The following is a 19,402-nucleotide window of genomic DNA, read 5'->3' as shown; positions in this document are numbered from 1 at the left end:
GCTTATATAATTCCAAATGAAAGGGGGAGCTTTAACTTCAAAATTTACTGTTTCACACCTTTCAGTTTTGGATAAATTAAAATAACTAGACACTTGAATTCATTTTAAAATTTTACTATAAATCTCCTTGTTTGTTGAGCAATTCACTTTACATATACTCAATGTTTTGTCATCATCAAAAAGGGGGAGATTATGGAGTGATTGATTATAACCCTATTTGATTTTGATGAGCTCAAAACATTTGAGTATATCTTATGTTTACTAATGAATTCAATCTAGTGTTTCAGTGAAATTCTTGTAAAATTATGGTTAAGTGTCTCTAGATTTGGTTCAAGACATTTTGGATAAGTTAAGAAGTCAATTTGAACCAAAGTCTGAGACTCGAGTCGACTTCGGGAGATTACGAGTCGACTCTAAGCGTATCAGAAGCACTGGCACAGGCTCGAGTCGACTCCTGTACATTACGAGTCGACTCCGACTGAGAACAGACAGACGAACAGAAAGATCCAACTCAAAACCTGTCAACGAGTCGACTCCTGAAGAACGCGAGTCGACTCCGATACTGCCGAGTCGACTCCAGGGAGTTACAGACAGAAAGACAGAGAAGTTATTTTGGATCCTGAGAGCCGAGTCGACTCCTGAGGAACTCGAGTCGACTCCGATGGTTGGCAGGTCGACTCCGAAGGAAGCGAGAGTCGACTCCCAGTGTGATACAAGGCAAAAGTCAGAGAGCAACTTTCGGACACTGAGAGCCGAGTCGACTCTCGCAAAGTCCGAGTCGACTCCAAGACAGCGCGACCCCAAAAAGACAGAAGACAGTATTTTCGTCTCTAAAAGGCGAGTCGACTCCAAGACAGTTCGAGTCGACTCCAAGATAGCGCTACCCCAAAAAGACAGAAGACTGTTTTTTGGATACTGAGAGCCGAGTCGACTCCGAAACAGTTCGAGTCGACTCCAGGACGGCACGAGTCAAAAGACAGAAGATCGAAAGTTCAGACTCTGAGCGCCGAGTCGACTCCCAGAATTTTCGAGTCGACTCGAGTGAGCAAAGTTGAAGAATACATCTATAGATTCCTTGGAATGAGTCGACTCCAAAAGTGCCAGGTCAGCTCCAGACTTTGGGGAGTCGACTCCGGGTTAAGTCGAGTCGACTCCCAGTCGAGAAGAGCACTTTAATTCAAATCCGGAACAGTTGCCGAGCTGGCTCCAGCAAAGCATGAGTCGACTCCTGCTGCAGCCGAGTCGACTCCAGATCGCGCGAGTCGACTCCGATCCCAACAGAAACATTGTCAGGATGTGCAGAATGTGCAGAACGGCTAGAAGATTGTGTCTAACGGCTAGTTTCCGTGGGGAATGGCTTAAATAGCCACAGAGAACTGTAGCAAGGTAGAGAAGCGACATTCCATTCAAAGAGAACAAGAAATCTTCATCTACCAAAGGATTTCAAAGGAAAAGAAGGAAGAGGGGCCATTAACTCCATCCAACCAACTCTTCCCAGATTAAAGAAGTCTCCTTCAGTCTTCAAGTCTTCAAGACATTCAAGAGGAGACCGCGAGTTCGAGAAGCCCTCCTCTACATCTTCATAAATTCGTTTGAGGGCTCTTAACTTCTCTCTTATTTATATCGCTGAATATCTGCTTGTTTAGAAGCTGTATTTTTCTATTTGTTTTTCAATCTGTTTGTTTCTTACTTGATTCAATCAGGGGATTGAATCAAGGGTGTAAAGGTTTGTTGGTGAGCCTAGGTTGAAACCAACGTGTAAGGGTTTGATTGTGATCCCGGAAAAACAATCGGGTGGTTCTAGTCGGTGAGCCTGGGAAAACCGACCGAGTTCGTTGTGATCTCATAAAACAACAAGTTAGGTTGTGAGCTTGTAAAACAACCGGCTGTAATCCGAGGGGTTATAGTGAATTCCCAAGTGAGGCTTGGGGAGTGGACGTAGGAGCAAGGGTTAGCTCTGAACCACTATAAATTACCTTGTATTTGTGATTGTCTTGTTGTCTCTTACTTTCATTTCATACACTGCACATAACATCTAATTAATCCACTTGCAAAAAGCATTAATTAGTTATTCACAAATATTTTAATTGCTATAATTATTTTAAGACCCAATTCACTCCCTCCTCTTGGGTTGTCTATCTGGGCAACACTTGTGGATGAAGCTGATCCGGTTGAGATGCTGCTGGGAAAAAATCTGGGAAGACGTTGGATGTGATTCGGAGAAGAGGATGGGTTGGTTCAGAAGATGGCTGGGACGTGATCCACGGAATGGGGAGATATGATCCGAAGGGAGGATAGCATTGATCTGTTGGGGTGAGGGGATTGCTTGGATTTGAGTTTATCCTGTACATGTGGCTCTGTTCCTAAACAAGGGAAGAAAGAAATGACGTGGAGGGAAGCGGAGAAAGATCTTGGAGGCTGGGAGGAAAATTCTATTTTTGAGGCTCAAACAGGGGAAGTTTGGACATATGGGGAACTTGTTCTGATGGGTGAACGTGTGAAGAGAATGAAAGAAATTGATGAAATGCAGTGTGGGTTTAAGCATCATTCAATTGGGTTTGACTCGACCTGCATGCATAAGGCTTTAATCAATAAATAATCAAATCGAACTCGAATTACCTTTAATAATTAGAATGCAATGATGAAGGGAAATACATTTTTTATGGTTAAATTTACAAAATATGTGAATTAAAATAGTGATAAGTGCTATGAGAAAAAGGTTAATTTATGTGTTATTTAGCATTTATCACATAATCCTATGTATTCTTAAGGTGCTATTTTCTAGATTTGATCTTGTAAGCATGCATGAATTAAATTATTTGATTTATTTTTCCGCTGCATTTTTAAAACTTAAAAGAACTACGTTTGGCTTGATCCCCCTTGTAAAGGGGTACGTAGGCAACCCGATCAGGTTCAGCCATAGTTTTCAAAAAAAAAAAATTCAGCATGCTAAACACCTAAGAACCTAGGATACACTTTCACGAACTCCAAGCTTAGACCATCTTGCTTTTAATGACCCTATTTGTATGAAAGAAGTAAATAAAAAGAGATATGAGCTACACAGCTCAATAAGTAAAACTTATACTACCTTATTGGATCAAGTATAAGTTTTTTTCATGACAATGCATCATTTAAAAAAAATAATAGATATTATAAAAATAAAGCATTCATAGTACAATATGGTAAAACAAGTTGTAAAGTCAATCATGCATGCATAAATCATCAATATTTAGTAAACATGGCTCCAAGTATATTGTATTAGTAAAATCATAAATTATTCTTTGTTATTTAGTCATATTATAGTTCGAAACATTGCGCACAACTATTTATCTAAGATCACTTTATATAGATGTTAGATCATTCGCAGAGCTTTTATTTATATAGATGTTAGCTCCAAGTGTCGATCTTTCCTAATTTTAGGAATCATACATAGCTGTCTAAGAGTCTTTGAAATATTCATATGTTTTTCTTAAAACTTACACAGAAGTAGATAAAAAATACTAAATAGCATGATAAAATTCGTGCTTCATATACATGCTATTTTCATTCCTAAAATCCAGGTTAGTCAAACTCCAGCTAAAGCGGAAAAGAGTGAAAAGAGGAAAAAACAAGCTTATTCACAGAAATACTTTTCACAGCAAAGAATAATTTCATAATACATATGCCGATCCTATATTTCAATAAAACATGATATCATCATCGGCAAACCATATGCGTGGACAATATGACAATTTTAAAATTAATAAGGAGTATAAAATCTACTTACAAGTTTGAAAACTATTAAGGAGTATAAGGTTTACTTCTTCTACTTTAGACCTTCAAACTTCACTAGACCCTCCTAAACCTTGGTTGCAGTAACATTTTTCGGCCTCAATTTTTTCGAAGGAAGAAAGAGGAAGAAAGAGGGAGAAATAGGGAGAAAGAAGAAAGGAGACATGATGATCATGGTGGAAGGTCATGGTGGAAAGGAGCTTCCTATTTGTAGAGGTGACCTAGGATTCTAGTGGCCCTAGAAGAGTTCTAGCGGCTCTAGAAAAGGTCTAGCAACCCAAGGTATCCTATTTCTACTAGGAGTCACCTATTTCAAATGGAAAAGTAGACTTATTGGAGTCAACAGCTACTTATTGCCCTAAGAAAGTTCTAGCAATTCTAGATCTCCTATTTTCACTAGGAGTTGCCTGCTTTGGATGAGAAAACATACTCCTTTTGTGAGTCTACTACTGCTCATCGCGTGCGATGCATGTACGAGTGCAATATCTAGGTCGGCCTAGTCAATTGAACTGGGCCCTGACCAGGTAAATGGCTTCTTTTGATGATCATGATATAATTAAACTTGAGAAATTAGGTGGATCCTTCTTTAGAAGGTGGTAAAGCCAAGTAAAATATTGGCTCACCATTTTAGATTTGATCTCTACTATAGAGTCCCTTGATCCTAGACCATCTTTTGGATCTTCTTGTCAACCTTCATTTGCTTGTAGTCCTCAAGATTTTGTATTATCTAGCTTCCTTACAAAAATTCCTGAAGAAATTGATTTCCATTTTTTACTATAGGATTCATAATGCCTTTTCTAATTCTTTGTATGTTGAATACCTTCCCATTAAATCAGCTAAGCAGCTTTGAGATGCTCTTAAAGCAAAATATAGATGGATGATGCCACTCTTGATCAATTTTCGATATCTAAGTTCCATAAATATGCCATGGTGAATTTGAAATCTATTAGAATCTTAATTCATGAATTCCAAGATCTTCTTAGAAAGATTTTGATTGCAAATCCTATAAAAGTTATAATGTCCGAGCCTTAGTTGATTCTCTCCCTCCATCTTGGTCGCTCTTGTCTCAGGAGTTAAGTCATAAGCAAGGTGACTCAACCTTATTAGAGGTCATAAACTCTATTAGAATTAAAGAAGAGCATCGACTTAAGCATAAGTCCAAATTTGATTTTGAAACAAAGATTATTTTGATTGAATCAAATCAAGCTCATTTAAAACCTCGAGGAAAAGCCTTCAAAAATAAAATCCTAAAATCCATCAAAATAAGTCTCTTCTTCCAAACCTCCTGGAAGCCAAAATCATCTAAATCAGAAGTCAAAAAAGAAGAAGACCTTTTGTTTCATATGTGGACTGACCAATCATATGGCGAAGGACTACTACCATAGGAAGATTGAACTATGGAAGAAAAGAGCATCTAAAATGAATATGGTTGAAGATGATGCTAGATCTTCCTTCAAGTTAGAAAATCAAAATTCTTTGGTATTTCTTGTCCATTCTTCTTATGATTGGTAGCTTGATTCTGGAGCTAATATGCATGTTTGTTTCGATCGCTCTTAGGTCTCCAAGTTTCAGGAATCAAATTGAGGAGGTGTAATGCTTGGGAACGACTGCAACACAAGTATTAGAAAAGGATCTAGTGGACCTAAAGATGGCATCTAGGAAAGTCCTAAGCCTTTACAAAGTGATGTATGTTCCCAATGCTAGGAGGAATCTAATCAGTGGATCACTTCTTGTATTTAAAGGCAATAAAATTGTATTAGAATCTAATAAGATTGTAATCACTTGTAATAATGGGTTTGCTGGAAAAGGCTTTGTATCTGAAGGCCTATTCAAATTAAGTGTAATTTCTAAAGATTCTAATAAAAATCATTCCTATGTTCTAAATCTTGAATCTTCTAATATTTAGCATGGTAGGCTTGGTCATGTGAATTTTGATCGCATCCATCATATGACTAAGTTAGACCTAATCCCATAGATATAACTAGATAAAAATATCAAATGTGAAATCTATGTTCATACCAAAAGTACTAGAATTTTTTTTCAAATATATTCATAAAAGTTCTAACCTTCTTAATCTAGTTCATAGTGATGTGTGTGACTCTACCAAAATTCCAATTAGGGAAGGAAATCACTACTTTGTAATATTCATTGGTGTTTTCTTCTGCTATTGTTACACATATCTAATTGGATCCAAAAATAAAATCTTAGACAGGTATAAACTCTTTAAGGTTGAAGTTGAAACTTAGACTGAAAAAACCCTTAAAAATCTTAGGTCTGATCGAGGTGGAGAATATACCTCAAATGAAATGGCTCTATTCTGTTAAGAAAATAAGATCATTCATGAGGTAACTCCTCCTTACTCCCCGCAGTCTAATAGTGTAGTGAAAATGAAAAAACTGTATTCTAATCGATATGGTTAAGTCAAAGTTAATCAGTTTAGGTGCATTCAAGAACTTGTGGAGGAAAGCCCTTTTAGCAACCTGTTATATTCTAAATAGAATACCATTAAAAATACTAATAAGACATCTTTTGAATTTTGGAAGGGTAAAACCCCTAGGTTATAATACCTAAAAGTGTGAAGGTGCTTAGCTAAGGTAGGTATACTTGAACCTAAGAAAAGAAAAATTGGTCCTAAAATTGTAGATGCAATCTTTGCAGGATATTCTTTAGATAGTAGCACCAATAAATTTCTAAAAATAAATTTGGAGATAAGTAACATTAATAATACTCCCATCAAGGTAAAAGATACTACTTATTTTGAAACTCTTTTTCCTTTAAGAAACCAAATCCCAAATCCAATTCAATGTAATTTATCCTCGAACCCTAACCTTGTTGAAGCAAAGGTTCCTTATGATTCGAGAAAGAGGAAGATGTCTAAACTTGATTATGAACCTTCTAAACCTAGAAGAAGCACAAGGACAAAGAAAGAAAAGGACCTTGATGAAGGATTATTTACTTTCCTAATTGATGGTGAACCTTTTACATTTGCAAATGCAATATCTTCACCTATTGCCTCTTGCTAGAAAGAAGCCATTAACTCTACATTCAACTCAATAATTCAAAATGAGATCTGGATCCTAACCGATCTTCCTCCAAATAGTAAATAATTTCTTTGTAAGTGGGTATTTTGTAGGAAGCTTTGACCTGATGAATCTATAGAAAAAGATAAGGTTAGATTAGTAATTAAAAGGTATAACCAGAAAAAGATTTTAGATTATTTTGATACCTACTCTTCTGTAGCTAGAATCACTACCCTTAGAACCTCTCTTGCCATTGCTTTAATCTAGACGTTGATCAATCATCAAATGGATGTGAAGACTGTATTCCTAAATGGAGATCTAGAATAAGAGATCTACATAGAACAACATAAAGAATTTATTGTGAAGGGACAAGAGAATAAAATTTGCAAACTTACTAAGTTCCTATACCATCTAAAGAAGGCACCTAAACAATTGTATGAAAAGTTTGATAAATCCATCATATTCTTTGGTTTCTCCATTAATGATCATGACAAGTATGTCTATTCCAAAATCATAGATAATTATTGTATGATCCTTTGTCTGTATGCCGATGATATTCTAATCTTTGGAACATTTCTTAAAATCATATCTAAAATTAAACTTTTCTTTTCAAATAACTTTGATGTGAAAGACTTAGGTGAAGCTTATGTTATCCTAGGGATGAAGTTGATCAAATCTCCTAAAAGAATAGCTCTCGCCCTTACTCATTCCACCAAAAAAATGATTGAAAGGTTTGGATACTTTGAATAAAAACATGCACCTACTACTTATGATCCAAGTATTTATCTTAAAAACAATTTAGGTGAACTAATTGATCAAATCATATTCTTCCAAATCATAGGTTCTCTTCTATATATGGTAAATAGGATAAGACCTAATATTGCCTATACTATAGAAAGACTAAGTAGATATATCCAAAATCTAAATCAATCTCATTGGTCAGCTATTGAATGGGTGTTTCGATATCATAAGGGAACCCTTATTCCATACAGTGGCTTAGACCTTGGATCCTTCGGCATCTCTAAGCAGCCACACACCTCAGGTTCTTTGATAATCCATCCACAAGTGTAACAAATTTCTGGCAAGTCTTCATAAATGAATTCTTGCCAGATGATAGTATCATTCACTTTCACCTTGGCACCCGGATAAACATTTTGAGGGACATCTAATAGATCACACCCTTTAGCAAACCCCATCCTTGTAGAAGTCTCTATCCACTCATCTAAGAATAAGGGTTTGCCTGCTGCTGAAACTATCCTTAGAATCACATCCTTCTCTCAAAGTCTTGGAGGTAAGTCAGGCAACCTGACCCAAACCCTAGCCTGGCAAGTGGAGTTGCGATCGTGTTTGAACTTAGGTTGCCAGCTCTCCAGGCCAACAGCTGGCCAACCAAGGACCAAGGTCCTTTAGCCACAATCTAGTTCTTATCCTCCTCAAACCGCAACTTGAACACCAGGATCCCCTCCGAGAGTGGTGAAAAACAGAACTCCTCTTCCACATTCCACCTGATTTTGAACTCTTTTTGGACAAATTTCAATGGAAGCACCATCTTCAGCCATGAGCATGCTTGACTGATGTCCTCCTTTGAGAAGGGGATGACGTGGGTGAACTTTTCTTCTAGTGCTGCTATGTCTTTGGCCGTCGCTCTTGATGTCTCCCAGAAAAGAACTAAGCTAGTTTTTTTTATAATCAAACCTCAAGGGATCCCAGAAATATCATAATTATGAATGAAAGTGGAAAGTGGAAGATCATAGTGATTCTCTTACAACCTAGCTCGCTGGAATTTCGATGCATGACAAATGTTGATTTCGATGCATGACAAATTTTGATTAAGCCATGCAGGTATAAGTGAAAATTTTTATCTATTTAAAGGCTATCACTTTGTACCAAAAAAAAAAAGAAAGAATATCACTCTCTTGTTCAAGCCGATGCCTTTGGTGCTTTTTGCAAGGAACTTAATTGGGAGAATTTCATGCAGCCAAGGATGCAGAGAAATCACACTCCAAAAGCGCTTTTACAACATATGCACACTCTATGATTTTTGTCCGAGGAAAAGATTTTCCCCTTAATTTTTTTTTTCTCCAGCAAAAGATTAGATCACTTGGATATTTTTGAATTCTTTTTTTCTGTCACAGGAAGAACTTACAAATGACTTGAAGCATATTGAGGCATAAAGGCTGGAGTGAACAATTAAATAAACAAACAAAAAGACAACATAAGTAGCCACATTGTGAGTTTAAACCTTGGCGTGTACCCTTCTCGGCATGGGCTGGTTCAGTATGAAAGTGGATGATCCCTAACAATTACTAATAACAAAAACGGAAAAAAAAAAAAAAAAATCAAAGACCTGATCCAAAGATACCAAGCCGTAGGATTCCACTTTATTTAGACTAGGATGATCTGGTCTGGAGAGACCCAAGGTGCTGCTTAGATCCCAAAAGCCAGTCTCTCTCCAGTCTGGTATGGCACAGTTAGGACTGGTATAGAACCTTGCAACCACAGACAAGGAAGAGATACTAGCAAAACAGCTTATTATGCAGCAAGAGATACAATGGGGCTGTATAATCTGGTGTAGAAGCATATCCCAATGTCGAACGGACCGCTGAGGCAAAGAAAAACCACTATGTTCTCAGGGCACAGTCTATAACCTAATGCAATTTGGAAGAAGCCTAGCAGTTATACAATGTGAGGACATTATGTTTGATGTTTACTTTTTGCGATCCAGGAGTATACAATTAATACATCTTTCAACTTTCACGATTTATGTAAAGTTGGAATTCTGTAACTGAAAAAAAAAAAAGGAAATTGGAATTACAGCCCTGCACTCTGCACTTACCCCAAATTTGGCAGTTTGAGTTTCACGTAAAAAGGTTCTAAAAATTGTTGAAGTTTCTCATGATTCCTCTTTGTTCAGTTTACCAAATGTTCTCTGAGTGTACGACTGTTGTTCTCGAGCACGTTTAGCAGCAAGAGCTTCCTCATCAAGCACTTGGATAGGTGACCACTCCGGCAAATTCCACCAGCTTGACTTTGAATTCTCTCCAAAGGCTGCATCCTTAAAACTCTGGAAATAAGGTCTTATCTGCAAAGTGGCGAAGTCTAATGCTGTTCCTGCTGCTGCAAAAATGATTGCATATCGAACTGCTCCAAACTGTCCACCTGTGATGCTATGCAGTTAGGAAAGGGAAAAAAAATTATCTGGAGGTGTCATTCCGCAACTTGAAACCCGTATCATGTTGCGACGTGAGACATTAAGCAATGAGGAATGATTTATTTTTGGAGGCGAAATCCAACTATGACTATCAGCCTAGGAGTTTAGCCCATTCCTTGATTGCAATTGCTAAACGAATACATGCTGGTGATGAGATAAATTATTGCCCAGAGAAGTATTTTAAGGTTACTGATGGTCTACCATGAAGTCGCCCAAGAAGAGCTCCACTTGCGATCCCTCCTACCACAGAATTTATGAGGTCATCAGGTTCTGAAGCTCGAGCATCTCTTGCAAATTCCCGTGCCCCTGATTACACCATATGGATACCTTTCTCAGAAAAATGCGTGCACAAGAATAATACAAACTCATCCCTATCAGCTTGTTAGTGTTCTGCTTGAATAAGCTCATTAATAAAGGAAAGGATACCACAAAAAAGAATAACATGATTTTTCAGGGCAAAAAAGAAAAATTTTTCAGCATCACCAAATTACATCTCCCCCCTCCCCTCTTTCTCTACTTTGGCACCTTGATCTTACAGGAAAGATGATGAGGCAGTTGTTCAAAAAGTATTCAATAAATTTAGATTGAGTTGGACATTTTTCTCTAAATTTTCGTATGAAAGCATATCTTTCATGGATAACACCTTAACCTTTCACAGAACAATTTTTCTGATATTAATATTTCATCTGAACCATTAATTCCTCTAGAATATTGCTGTCTCCCTTCCATGGGCAACAGCTTCAGCCCTCCTGGTATAGTCAACAAACAGCCTTACTTCGCCTAATGTTATGCTTGAGTGCATCAATGTAATTTTTCACTACAAAATCAGGAGCCAACCTCTCCCCAAGACCCAAAAACATCTAATCTTTTGTTGGATTAACAATACTCACAACAATGCAAAGGTGAACCATGATACCTGACACTACAATGTTCTGAATAGCATCTCAGAGAAGAAAGCACATATAGCTCAATCTGTTGAGCTCAAGTATCAAAAACATAGCTCCAGTTTCAGATGGAACCCAACGGGTTTCATGTTTAGCAGCTTCAGTGATTTTGGTAGTTCTGGCTCAAGCTTCAGTATTTTCGGCAAAAATTAAATAGAGAAGTCAAAATGAGAAAAAAGATGATATAAAAAATTGAAAAAACTGAACTAATATCCGCTTCATTTTCATTTCGAAGAAATGGATCATTTTATTTATTTATTTCAAATGATCCATTTGACGTTGCCGGACCATTATACCACCGCATCCATGAGCAGTACCATTATATGTGCATAGACCTCTAGTATGCATCCATTAGGGAGCTAAATGTATGCGTACTCCTGAGGATAGGGGCCATTATGGCCTAGTAATGTTCAAAGCAGACAGTTTTCTCCAAAAAAAAGAGCACAAAAGAAAATGAAATTAACATGGATTTTTCCCCCAAGGTTCCAAGTGCTGATCCATGCAGGTCCTTGCTGGGCCAATATCGACACCTCCATGGAACGGCATTGCACCTATTAATTCATTTTCTAAAGTATTTTCTAATAAAACAGGTATTCAGTTCTTTCTTAAATTTACTTTGGAATGGCACAGCAAGTGCTCCATGTCAGCCTGGCACCAACACTTAAATAATTGACTATTTCTGCAAAATCCCCAAAAGTAATATGAAGCATCTTGAAAATATAATTTATTGTTTGGGACCTTGTCAGCGGTTTTTAAGATGAAGCAAATACATATCTATACATAGGATGCATTATTTGTATGCATACGTATTCCAAAGCAATGTGAAATATCATTACTAGTCTTATTTATGCTTTCAAAAGACTATATACATACATGTATGCATACATCCTTTGTATACATACAACTACATTGTTTCTGCCAAGGTTTGAAAACCAGGTATTAATTTCAAATAGATGTGTGGAGCATCAGTTTCAATACTTTCAGTGTTTTCTGAAGTTTCACTCCTAGTATTGAAGTTCTGATAATCAATAAACAATTCAAAAAATTGAAAGAAATAAAAGAAAAATTTAGAAAAATTAAAAGAAGCCCAGAAAAGTTAGTACTCAACATGAACTTACAAATAGCTTTTACTTACATGAGTATTATATCAATATGTTCAACATTGTCAGATCTTGGTGTTCTGGAGATTAATTTTATCTATTCCAAATTGATATATAGGGAAATCTCAGCCCACTTCACGGGTTCTTAGTTGGCTGATAAAAATCTCTTGATAAGAAGAAAAGCATCCTTAGAATATTAGTAGGTGTTTTACATAACAAAATCTTAGCCAACTTCACGAGTTCTAACTGCACAAAGAATTGTAGGGAAACCTGTAAATGTGGTTCACAAGGATTTCAACGAGTTTATGCACTCATATGGAAGAAAGTACACTTAGATAGAATTATCCCAATAAAAAACCATTTAAGGTTGACAATTACATTAAAATTGTTCACCAGATAATTGCATTCACTCATAACAAGTTAGTCCAAATGCAACGTAATGCATGCAGCAAGACATGAAAAATATGGATGAAATTTGCACTCCAAGTCAACAAAGATAAAGCCTCGATAGTGCATGATGATCTGGTACATAGGAAAAATTTACAATAAAAATTTATTAAAATAATAAATAGACTACAATTTCATGGTCCCTACCGCATTTGCAGAAAACAAGTTTCATCATGTATAGAAATTTCTACCATTATGATTTTCAATTTATTAAATACTGACATTGAGTTGATCATATTAAGCCTAATCCGACAACAATATTTGACTTGTATAAGGCAGATCTATAGTTGTCTGAAACAGCATTTCAACATTATGCAATGAAAATTGCAAGAACGTTAGACTCCAATTATCCAACTATTTTGAGGTGAAAATTTAAAGAGGTATTCATGGCCAAGCATTTCCGATCACAAGAAGTGGTGACCAAGGTACGTCATATCATACCGAACCGGACGGTACGAGACATACTATACTGTACCTGTTCGGTACCGATACACAATACGAGGGGTGCACCAACACTCGATATGCCAAATCGGGCTCCATACCGAGCGTACCAACACAGTATCAGGATGATATCAGCACAGGGCCCGATATCAATACGGCAAATCTTGGTGGTACTTTGTTTCCTAAAAAAATAATAAATTGAAAGCCATTTGGAGCATTTATACAAACATGTACAAACTAGAAGCGAGAAGTCTCTCCTACTATTTTAGAAAATAGAAATAGACATAGTATTCGATCTTATGAAGTAGCTCTATCACAATTATCAAAAGAGATGAGAAAGAAACAGAAGCAAAATCTTTCCACTCCAAAGAGCAAACCATTGCCAAGAAAAATTGAGGAGAAAAATAAAAGGTTGAGCAATACTATAGAAAGGAGAAGCCAAGCTCTCCCTCTCCTTTGGAATGAAACTGAAAAATATTCCAAGCAGACCATCACATCAGGATACCAGAGAGACTCAGCAATGGGGTTCTAGAAAGCTCTTTGGAAATAACAATGAATGATGGGTCAAATATGCGGTGGGGTGGTGAAAGCTTGGTAAAAGAATATGAAGAAGAGAATGGGTTAGCCCACATGAATTAGCTAGGCCAACAACCAAGTGCAAGCCAGACCAGTTCCTACCACAGACCAGATAGGACGAAAATGGATGGTAGGATGAAAGGAACTAGAAGCAACTTTACATATGGGTTATAGATATGTATATATGTATCTATGTATATTCAAAAGTATGTATGTACAATGTACATATATAGGTACATACATATGTACGTACGTATGTATGTATGTCTATCTATATGTAAGTATCCAAGCATGTATGCATGCATGTATATATGAATGTAAATATTTATTATTTACTTCTTGAACTTTAGTTGTACAAAAATTTGATAAACTTATCAACTGTGGAGGATTTTGGCCCTGATCATAGAATATTTTGTGTTTTAGTAAAACCCACAACTATACTTTGAGCACCTTTTTATCATATTTTTGAGTTTAAGTGGCTATTTAATCAAACACATACAGTTATAAAATATTATCTTTATTTTATGTAAAAAAGATGCTATTACTGAGAAATTTCTCGTATTTAGTTTTCAAATTAGTCTTTTATAAACCACCATGATAAGAGCCTTTTTGGATGCCTTGGCCCATCAACGGTTATGTTTATTATCTATTCTTGTTTCTAACTCGAGGAAAATAAAGAAGAAACTATTAAAATTAACATTATGAAGCCTATGTACTTAAACAAAGAAAGAAATAGCCCCAACAAAATATTACATATTGGTATAAAACTAAAAACACCGAAACTGGATCAAAACCAATTACTTTGGTTGAAACTGCTGAAACTGACCAAAATCCAAAATTTTGTTTTGGGGTGGGGCATGAAGTTGGGCTGTAATATTAGTTATATGAGAAATTGTGATTCCATGAATCTTCAATTTTCTGAACTTTTCCTAGCACTATTATTCTCCCACAATTTGCAGTTCCCCCAGCTCTCTAACTTCTATACCTCAAGACTCTTGGTTCTCAGAATGAGTCCTCTCTCATTGTCCTAACTCCTAAATCCTTGATTCATTTAAATATCAGCCAATTAACTAGCATGATGGAAAATAATTGAGCAACATTACCTCCTCTCTCAATCAAGAAGGGTCCTTTCGTGCAGAATAAGAAACAGTGGTTCATTCTTTGAAAATTAAGCAAGAGCAGCCAGATGGACTACTGTAGTGAGTCTAGTGGCTACTAAAGTCTTTTATTTCTCTGTAGTTAAGTAATATTGTTCGGGCATATACCTTTCATTGTGAATGATTATGCTCAGGGAGCCCCAACTATAGCCATTTCCTTCCATAAACAACCACAGAAAAAGCAAGAGAAGTAGCCCCAATCAGACAGCAAAATCGCAAAGGTGAAACACCCTGCGCACCCCCCCCCCCCCCCCCAAAAAAAAAAAAAAAAACATTTAAAATTTCAAAACTTAGGATTCCCAAAAGTGGTTCACAGTGCATTATGCTCTCGAAGGATCAAAGGCTAACCTCTTTTTCACTTGCTGATGTTAAAATTCTATTTCTTTTCTTTCTGTATATTGAGTGCAAAATGATGTTATGTTAGTTTTCATAACAATGCATTTTTTTAATCCAATGGAGGCATATTTAGTAAACTCCAGCATTTAATATTCAACAAGATGCTTCAAGATATGGTGAGTCATGATGGAAAACTAAAGGTTGACGATACCTTGAAGATATAATTTTGTGTCTTGAAATCTGTTTCACTTTGAAGTTTCCATCACTTCAATTCATTACAGATTTAAGTATCTTAATCAGTCCTCATTTATTGAATTGTATCTGCTCAGTGTTTGGTAGATATTGAAGTACACCTTACAAGCTTACTCAACTTGTAACAACCATTCTCTTAGATCAACTGAATACAACAAATCATTTTGTGGCTTCATAATATATGGCAGATATCAAATCTCCTGAATTACATAAGCAATTGAAAGAACATTCATATTTGGTATAGTACAGCAAAGAGATTTTAGCCCAAAATCTACAAATCAACAAATCATCTGAAAAAAAAAACTACACCCTTAAGAGTCCTAGCCTGAGAGAGTTAAGTCTAATAATTGCCTTCTCATTGCATTATTTTTTCTTCTTAAGTAGTTTGAATTTCTTTTTAAGTTCCTATCAAGTCAATTTTCTTGCTCAAATAATGAAAAGTATAACAAAATGAATTCAGTCTGTTTTCAGCTCTATCTATAAATAAAAACATCTTATCTACTTCCTAAACTCCTAATTGGTACATTTGAATTCTAGATATTAGTTCATAACAACATTTTGCCCCCTCTATAGAGAATTCCTGGCCCCAGAAGAGTGGTGTAAATAAGAATTTTAGAATGTTTTGCAATTGTTTCTCATTTGAGATTGAAGGGTTAATTTTATAAGAAAATAATAAGATTTGTTCTCGTACATGTCAAAATCGTAGGGAAATGAGGTTTGCACAAATAAATGAGCATTTGAAAGATAAAACTGGTGAGGTGGGCATGTGGTAAGTAGGAGAAAAAGATGGTCAAAGCATGTGCAATGAAGATTAACCAAGGTCTTAAGAATTTGCAGCGCTCTATCTCAAGAAACAAATAGCTAGATAGACAGATATATGGATAGAAAGACAAATAGAGATAGACAATAGACAGACAAACAAATAGACAGACTGACTGACACATATATAGACAAGCATATAGATAGATAGACAGATAGATAGATAGATAGATAGATAGATAGATAGACGGATGGATAAATATACAAACAAAATAAATAGACAGATAAACATATATACAGATAAATTGAGATTCACAGAAGACAAATAGATAAATAATATACATAGAGAGAGATCATGTTATAATGCTCCACATATTCTTTTTCATTGGGGAGTGATGAACAACCATCCCAAGCTTTAGATCTAAAACCTCCTCTAAACTAGAAGCCTTCTACCAAATGCATACTAAAACCCAGTCTTCATAGGAGTTGCGAGATTCATACAGCGAAAAGTATATCTGAGATAATGATGAGGTTGTTCTTCTCTTTCGTATAATATCTATAGAATCCCTTCAACATCTTGTAGCTCTATAGCATTGAGATGGGTTTAAAGTTCGCACACTAACAAATTTAAGGACATCTATCATCTCTTCGAATACCATCAATTCGGCACTTGCTTTCATTTGTAATAAAATCCTATTTATCCTATGGTAGGGAATTTTTTCCAATCACTCTTAGAGTAGGAAAAAGTTAATAGCATCCTTGGTTCTTGTGTATATGTGTGGGCGGATATGTGGGTAAGAAATGCCTTCAAACAACACTGTTGTGACATGTATAACACTCCTCAATGACTCGTTTGTTCTCTACCTCAATCTTAAAAATATCCTGGTCTATACTGTTTCTCAGTACATGATAATTGTGTCACCATTTAACACTCAAATTAATTTTTACAAAAAATGAAACCCAATCATAACAAGCATATATAGAGCAAAGCGGGAACATAAGTGCATGGAAAAAAGTAAAGGAGAAATTCCAAATGAACGATCAAGCAAAGCAAGGGAACAAAATTATTCAATAAAATGTGGTAAAAAATGGATAAGTAACTTGACAACCATGGTATTTCAAAAGCTTTTGCCATAAGATGCCAGGCTTCCTCATGCTTATCTTAATGTTTCCCAACATGTTTCTCAATGTTCCTATTTATCAAGCAGAGCTTAGGTGAATTGGTTTCACCATCAGGTTTCCATAATAAACAAACATCTTCGTAAAAAAGAAAGCAAAAAAAAAAAAAAAGAATCATAGGATCAATCTAGGATTACCTGCAAAGCAGCTATCACCTTTATTGAAGTATGACGACCCTAAACACTACGAGTAGTATAAGCAAGCCACTATCAACCACAAAAGAAAGTAAATACTAGGTGTAGAACTTCTAGAACTTAGTGAGGACACGTCAATCCATAATTGTTACGTCATATTTCATCCCAAACTTACTTTCTTAATGAAATGACATGATATTTATACACCAGGAGGCAATCTCCTCAGATTATCTTACCAAGAATAATAATCAGCTCCTACACATTAAAACTCCAATTCTAAAAAATTCACAATGAACCACAAAAAAAATTTCCTCACATTAGCAAGCTGATGGCAGCAAAAAAAATCCCTATAAAGAGATAGAGGGATAGCTAATTCCTCATATTATACATTACCACAATAGCATCCAGTGACAATGGCCAAATTGGCAGCATATGAGGCGACTACATTAGCTATGCCAAGAGCCTTCCGGTGCTTTGAAACCAATCCAGCTCCTCCACCAACGACCCCTGCAATCAATTATCTCAGATATCACCTATAAATCGAAGAGAAATCGGATACTTTGACAAATTTTCGAAGTTTAAATTAACCAAAAGCACAAATTCTTGAATCCAAGTAACGAACACAGATGGGAAAGAAAAAAAAAAAAGATAAAGGAAAAAGGAGCCATCCAAGAAGTTATCCTCGAATCGGATCTATAGATGATATTAGAAGTGAAAACTGAATCGAATTTACAGTAACGAAGGATTCGGGGGAAGGGGGAGAGAGAACCTGCGAGTACAGTGGGGATGATGATGCGCTGCTTCCAGCCGTCCGATGGTCGACTTCGCGGGATCGAGCCCTCCGAAGTCATCTGGTGTTCGCTGCCTCCCACCGGCGGCCCGGCTACGAGAAGGCCGAGGAGAAGCGAGACGGATCAGAAAACGAAATTGATTTTTTATTATATAAAAATTAGTCTCCGTTGGATGTCTTGGGCAAGGTAAGCGTCGGCCTAATAACGGTTTGGGTCTTTTCCGTTAATGATTTTGCTATACATTACAAAAATTTTTCTGTTAAAGATAAATTATATTTATATTTAATAATTTAGAAAATTTGAACTTATTTCTTGAGAGGCTGCCTGGATTTTTTTACAAAAATGAGCTATAGAATTGGTAAATTAGGCCAACATGACCAACAGAATCAGCGAAATAAGGTCTATGTTTATAAAATATCTAGAAATAGTTTTGGAGTAGATTGACTAGAATTTTATTGAAAAAAAAAACTGTTAGCGAATCTATTTTCCTTTGTACAGGAATAGGCTGGAAAAATTCTAGTTGTTGTGGACTAGCCAGATCTTATATTCTGTAATCCTAAAAATTTTGTTTCCAATTATGAGGATCCAATAGAATTATTTGAATAGACCCTAAGGTTTATTTTTATCTAATATTTTAACTCATAACTTTAACAAAACATTAGTCAAACCGTTAATCTTAAATAGGACCCAAATACTACCTCAATAAAAATATAAAAAATGACACTTTAAGTGTTATAACAACTATTGAGGGACATAAGAAAATACATATCATCCTCCTCTTCCCCTAAACCCTAATCTTATTCAACGCTAACCAGATTTTGCAACAAGCCATGATGCACCATAACTTTTCTCATAGCAGGCCTTTTAATGCCTACTGCATATTGCTGGTGGACAGTGCAATTTCACTTGTAGCTATTTTAAATTCTGTCAGTATGGGCTACTAAATAATGTACACATGGAATCCATCATTGTAAAAAGCTTTTCTTTAAAAGTACATGCATCAATATTATAATGAAATTGGTCAAAAAACATGCCTCTGAAACTATATATTATATTCAGTTAATCTAAACGATCTTTAAATAACAAATATCCAGCACATCACACCTCATAGTGGTGGATCTTTTCCTCCCAATAAGTTCCCTTCCTCCTTTCTCCTATTTTTTCCTTGGCCTTCCTGACAATCTTTTGAGAGATTCTTTTCATTATTTCATGGGTTAAGGTTAGTATCAGATAAGGGATGGATCATACAACTATATGTTTTTAAGTAATCTTCTACCATATAAT

The 19,402-nt window shown here is 36.0% G+C and overlaps 1 protein-coding gene across 1 annotated transcript; it reads right to left on the bottom strand.

The window, feature by feature from the left end:
* Positions 1–9,467: 9,467 nt before the first annotated feature.
* On the bottom strand, positions 9,468–18,283 carry LOC103722006 (Mitochondrial import inner membrane translocase subunit Tim17/Tim22/Tim23 family protein). The gene is made up of 4 exons (XM_008812417.5): positions 18,097–18,283; positions 17,721–17,834; positions 10,204–10,308; positions 9,468–9,950 (listed from the first exon to the last, which is right to left on the bottom strand). The coding sequence occupies exons 1-4, from the start codon at positions 18,176–18,178 to the stop codon at positions 9,685–9,687; spliced, it is 567 nt and encodes a 188-aa protein (XP_008810639.2). The 5' UTR covers positions 18,179–18,283; the 3' UTR covers positions 9,468–9,684.
* Between the last annotated feature and the right edge of the window lie 1,119 nt (positions 18,284–19,402).

This window comes from Phoenix dactylifera, chromosome 13 (genome assembly GCF_051530095.1).
Source record: "Phoenix dactylifera cultivar Ajwa chromosome 13, Ajwa_hap1_PhDact_Kaust_v1.1, whole genome shotgun sequence".
In the NCBI taxonomy this organism is placed as follows: domain Eukaryota; kingdom Viridiplantae; phylum Streptophyta; class Magnoliopsida; order Arecales; family Arecaceae; genus Phoenix; species Phoenix dactylifera.
This window is presented reverse-complemented; position numbering and strand designations above follow the sequence as displayed.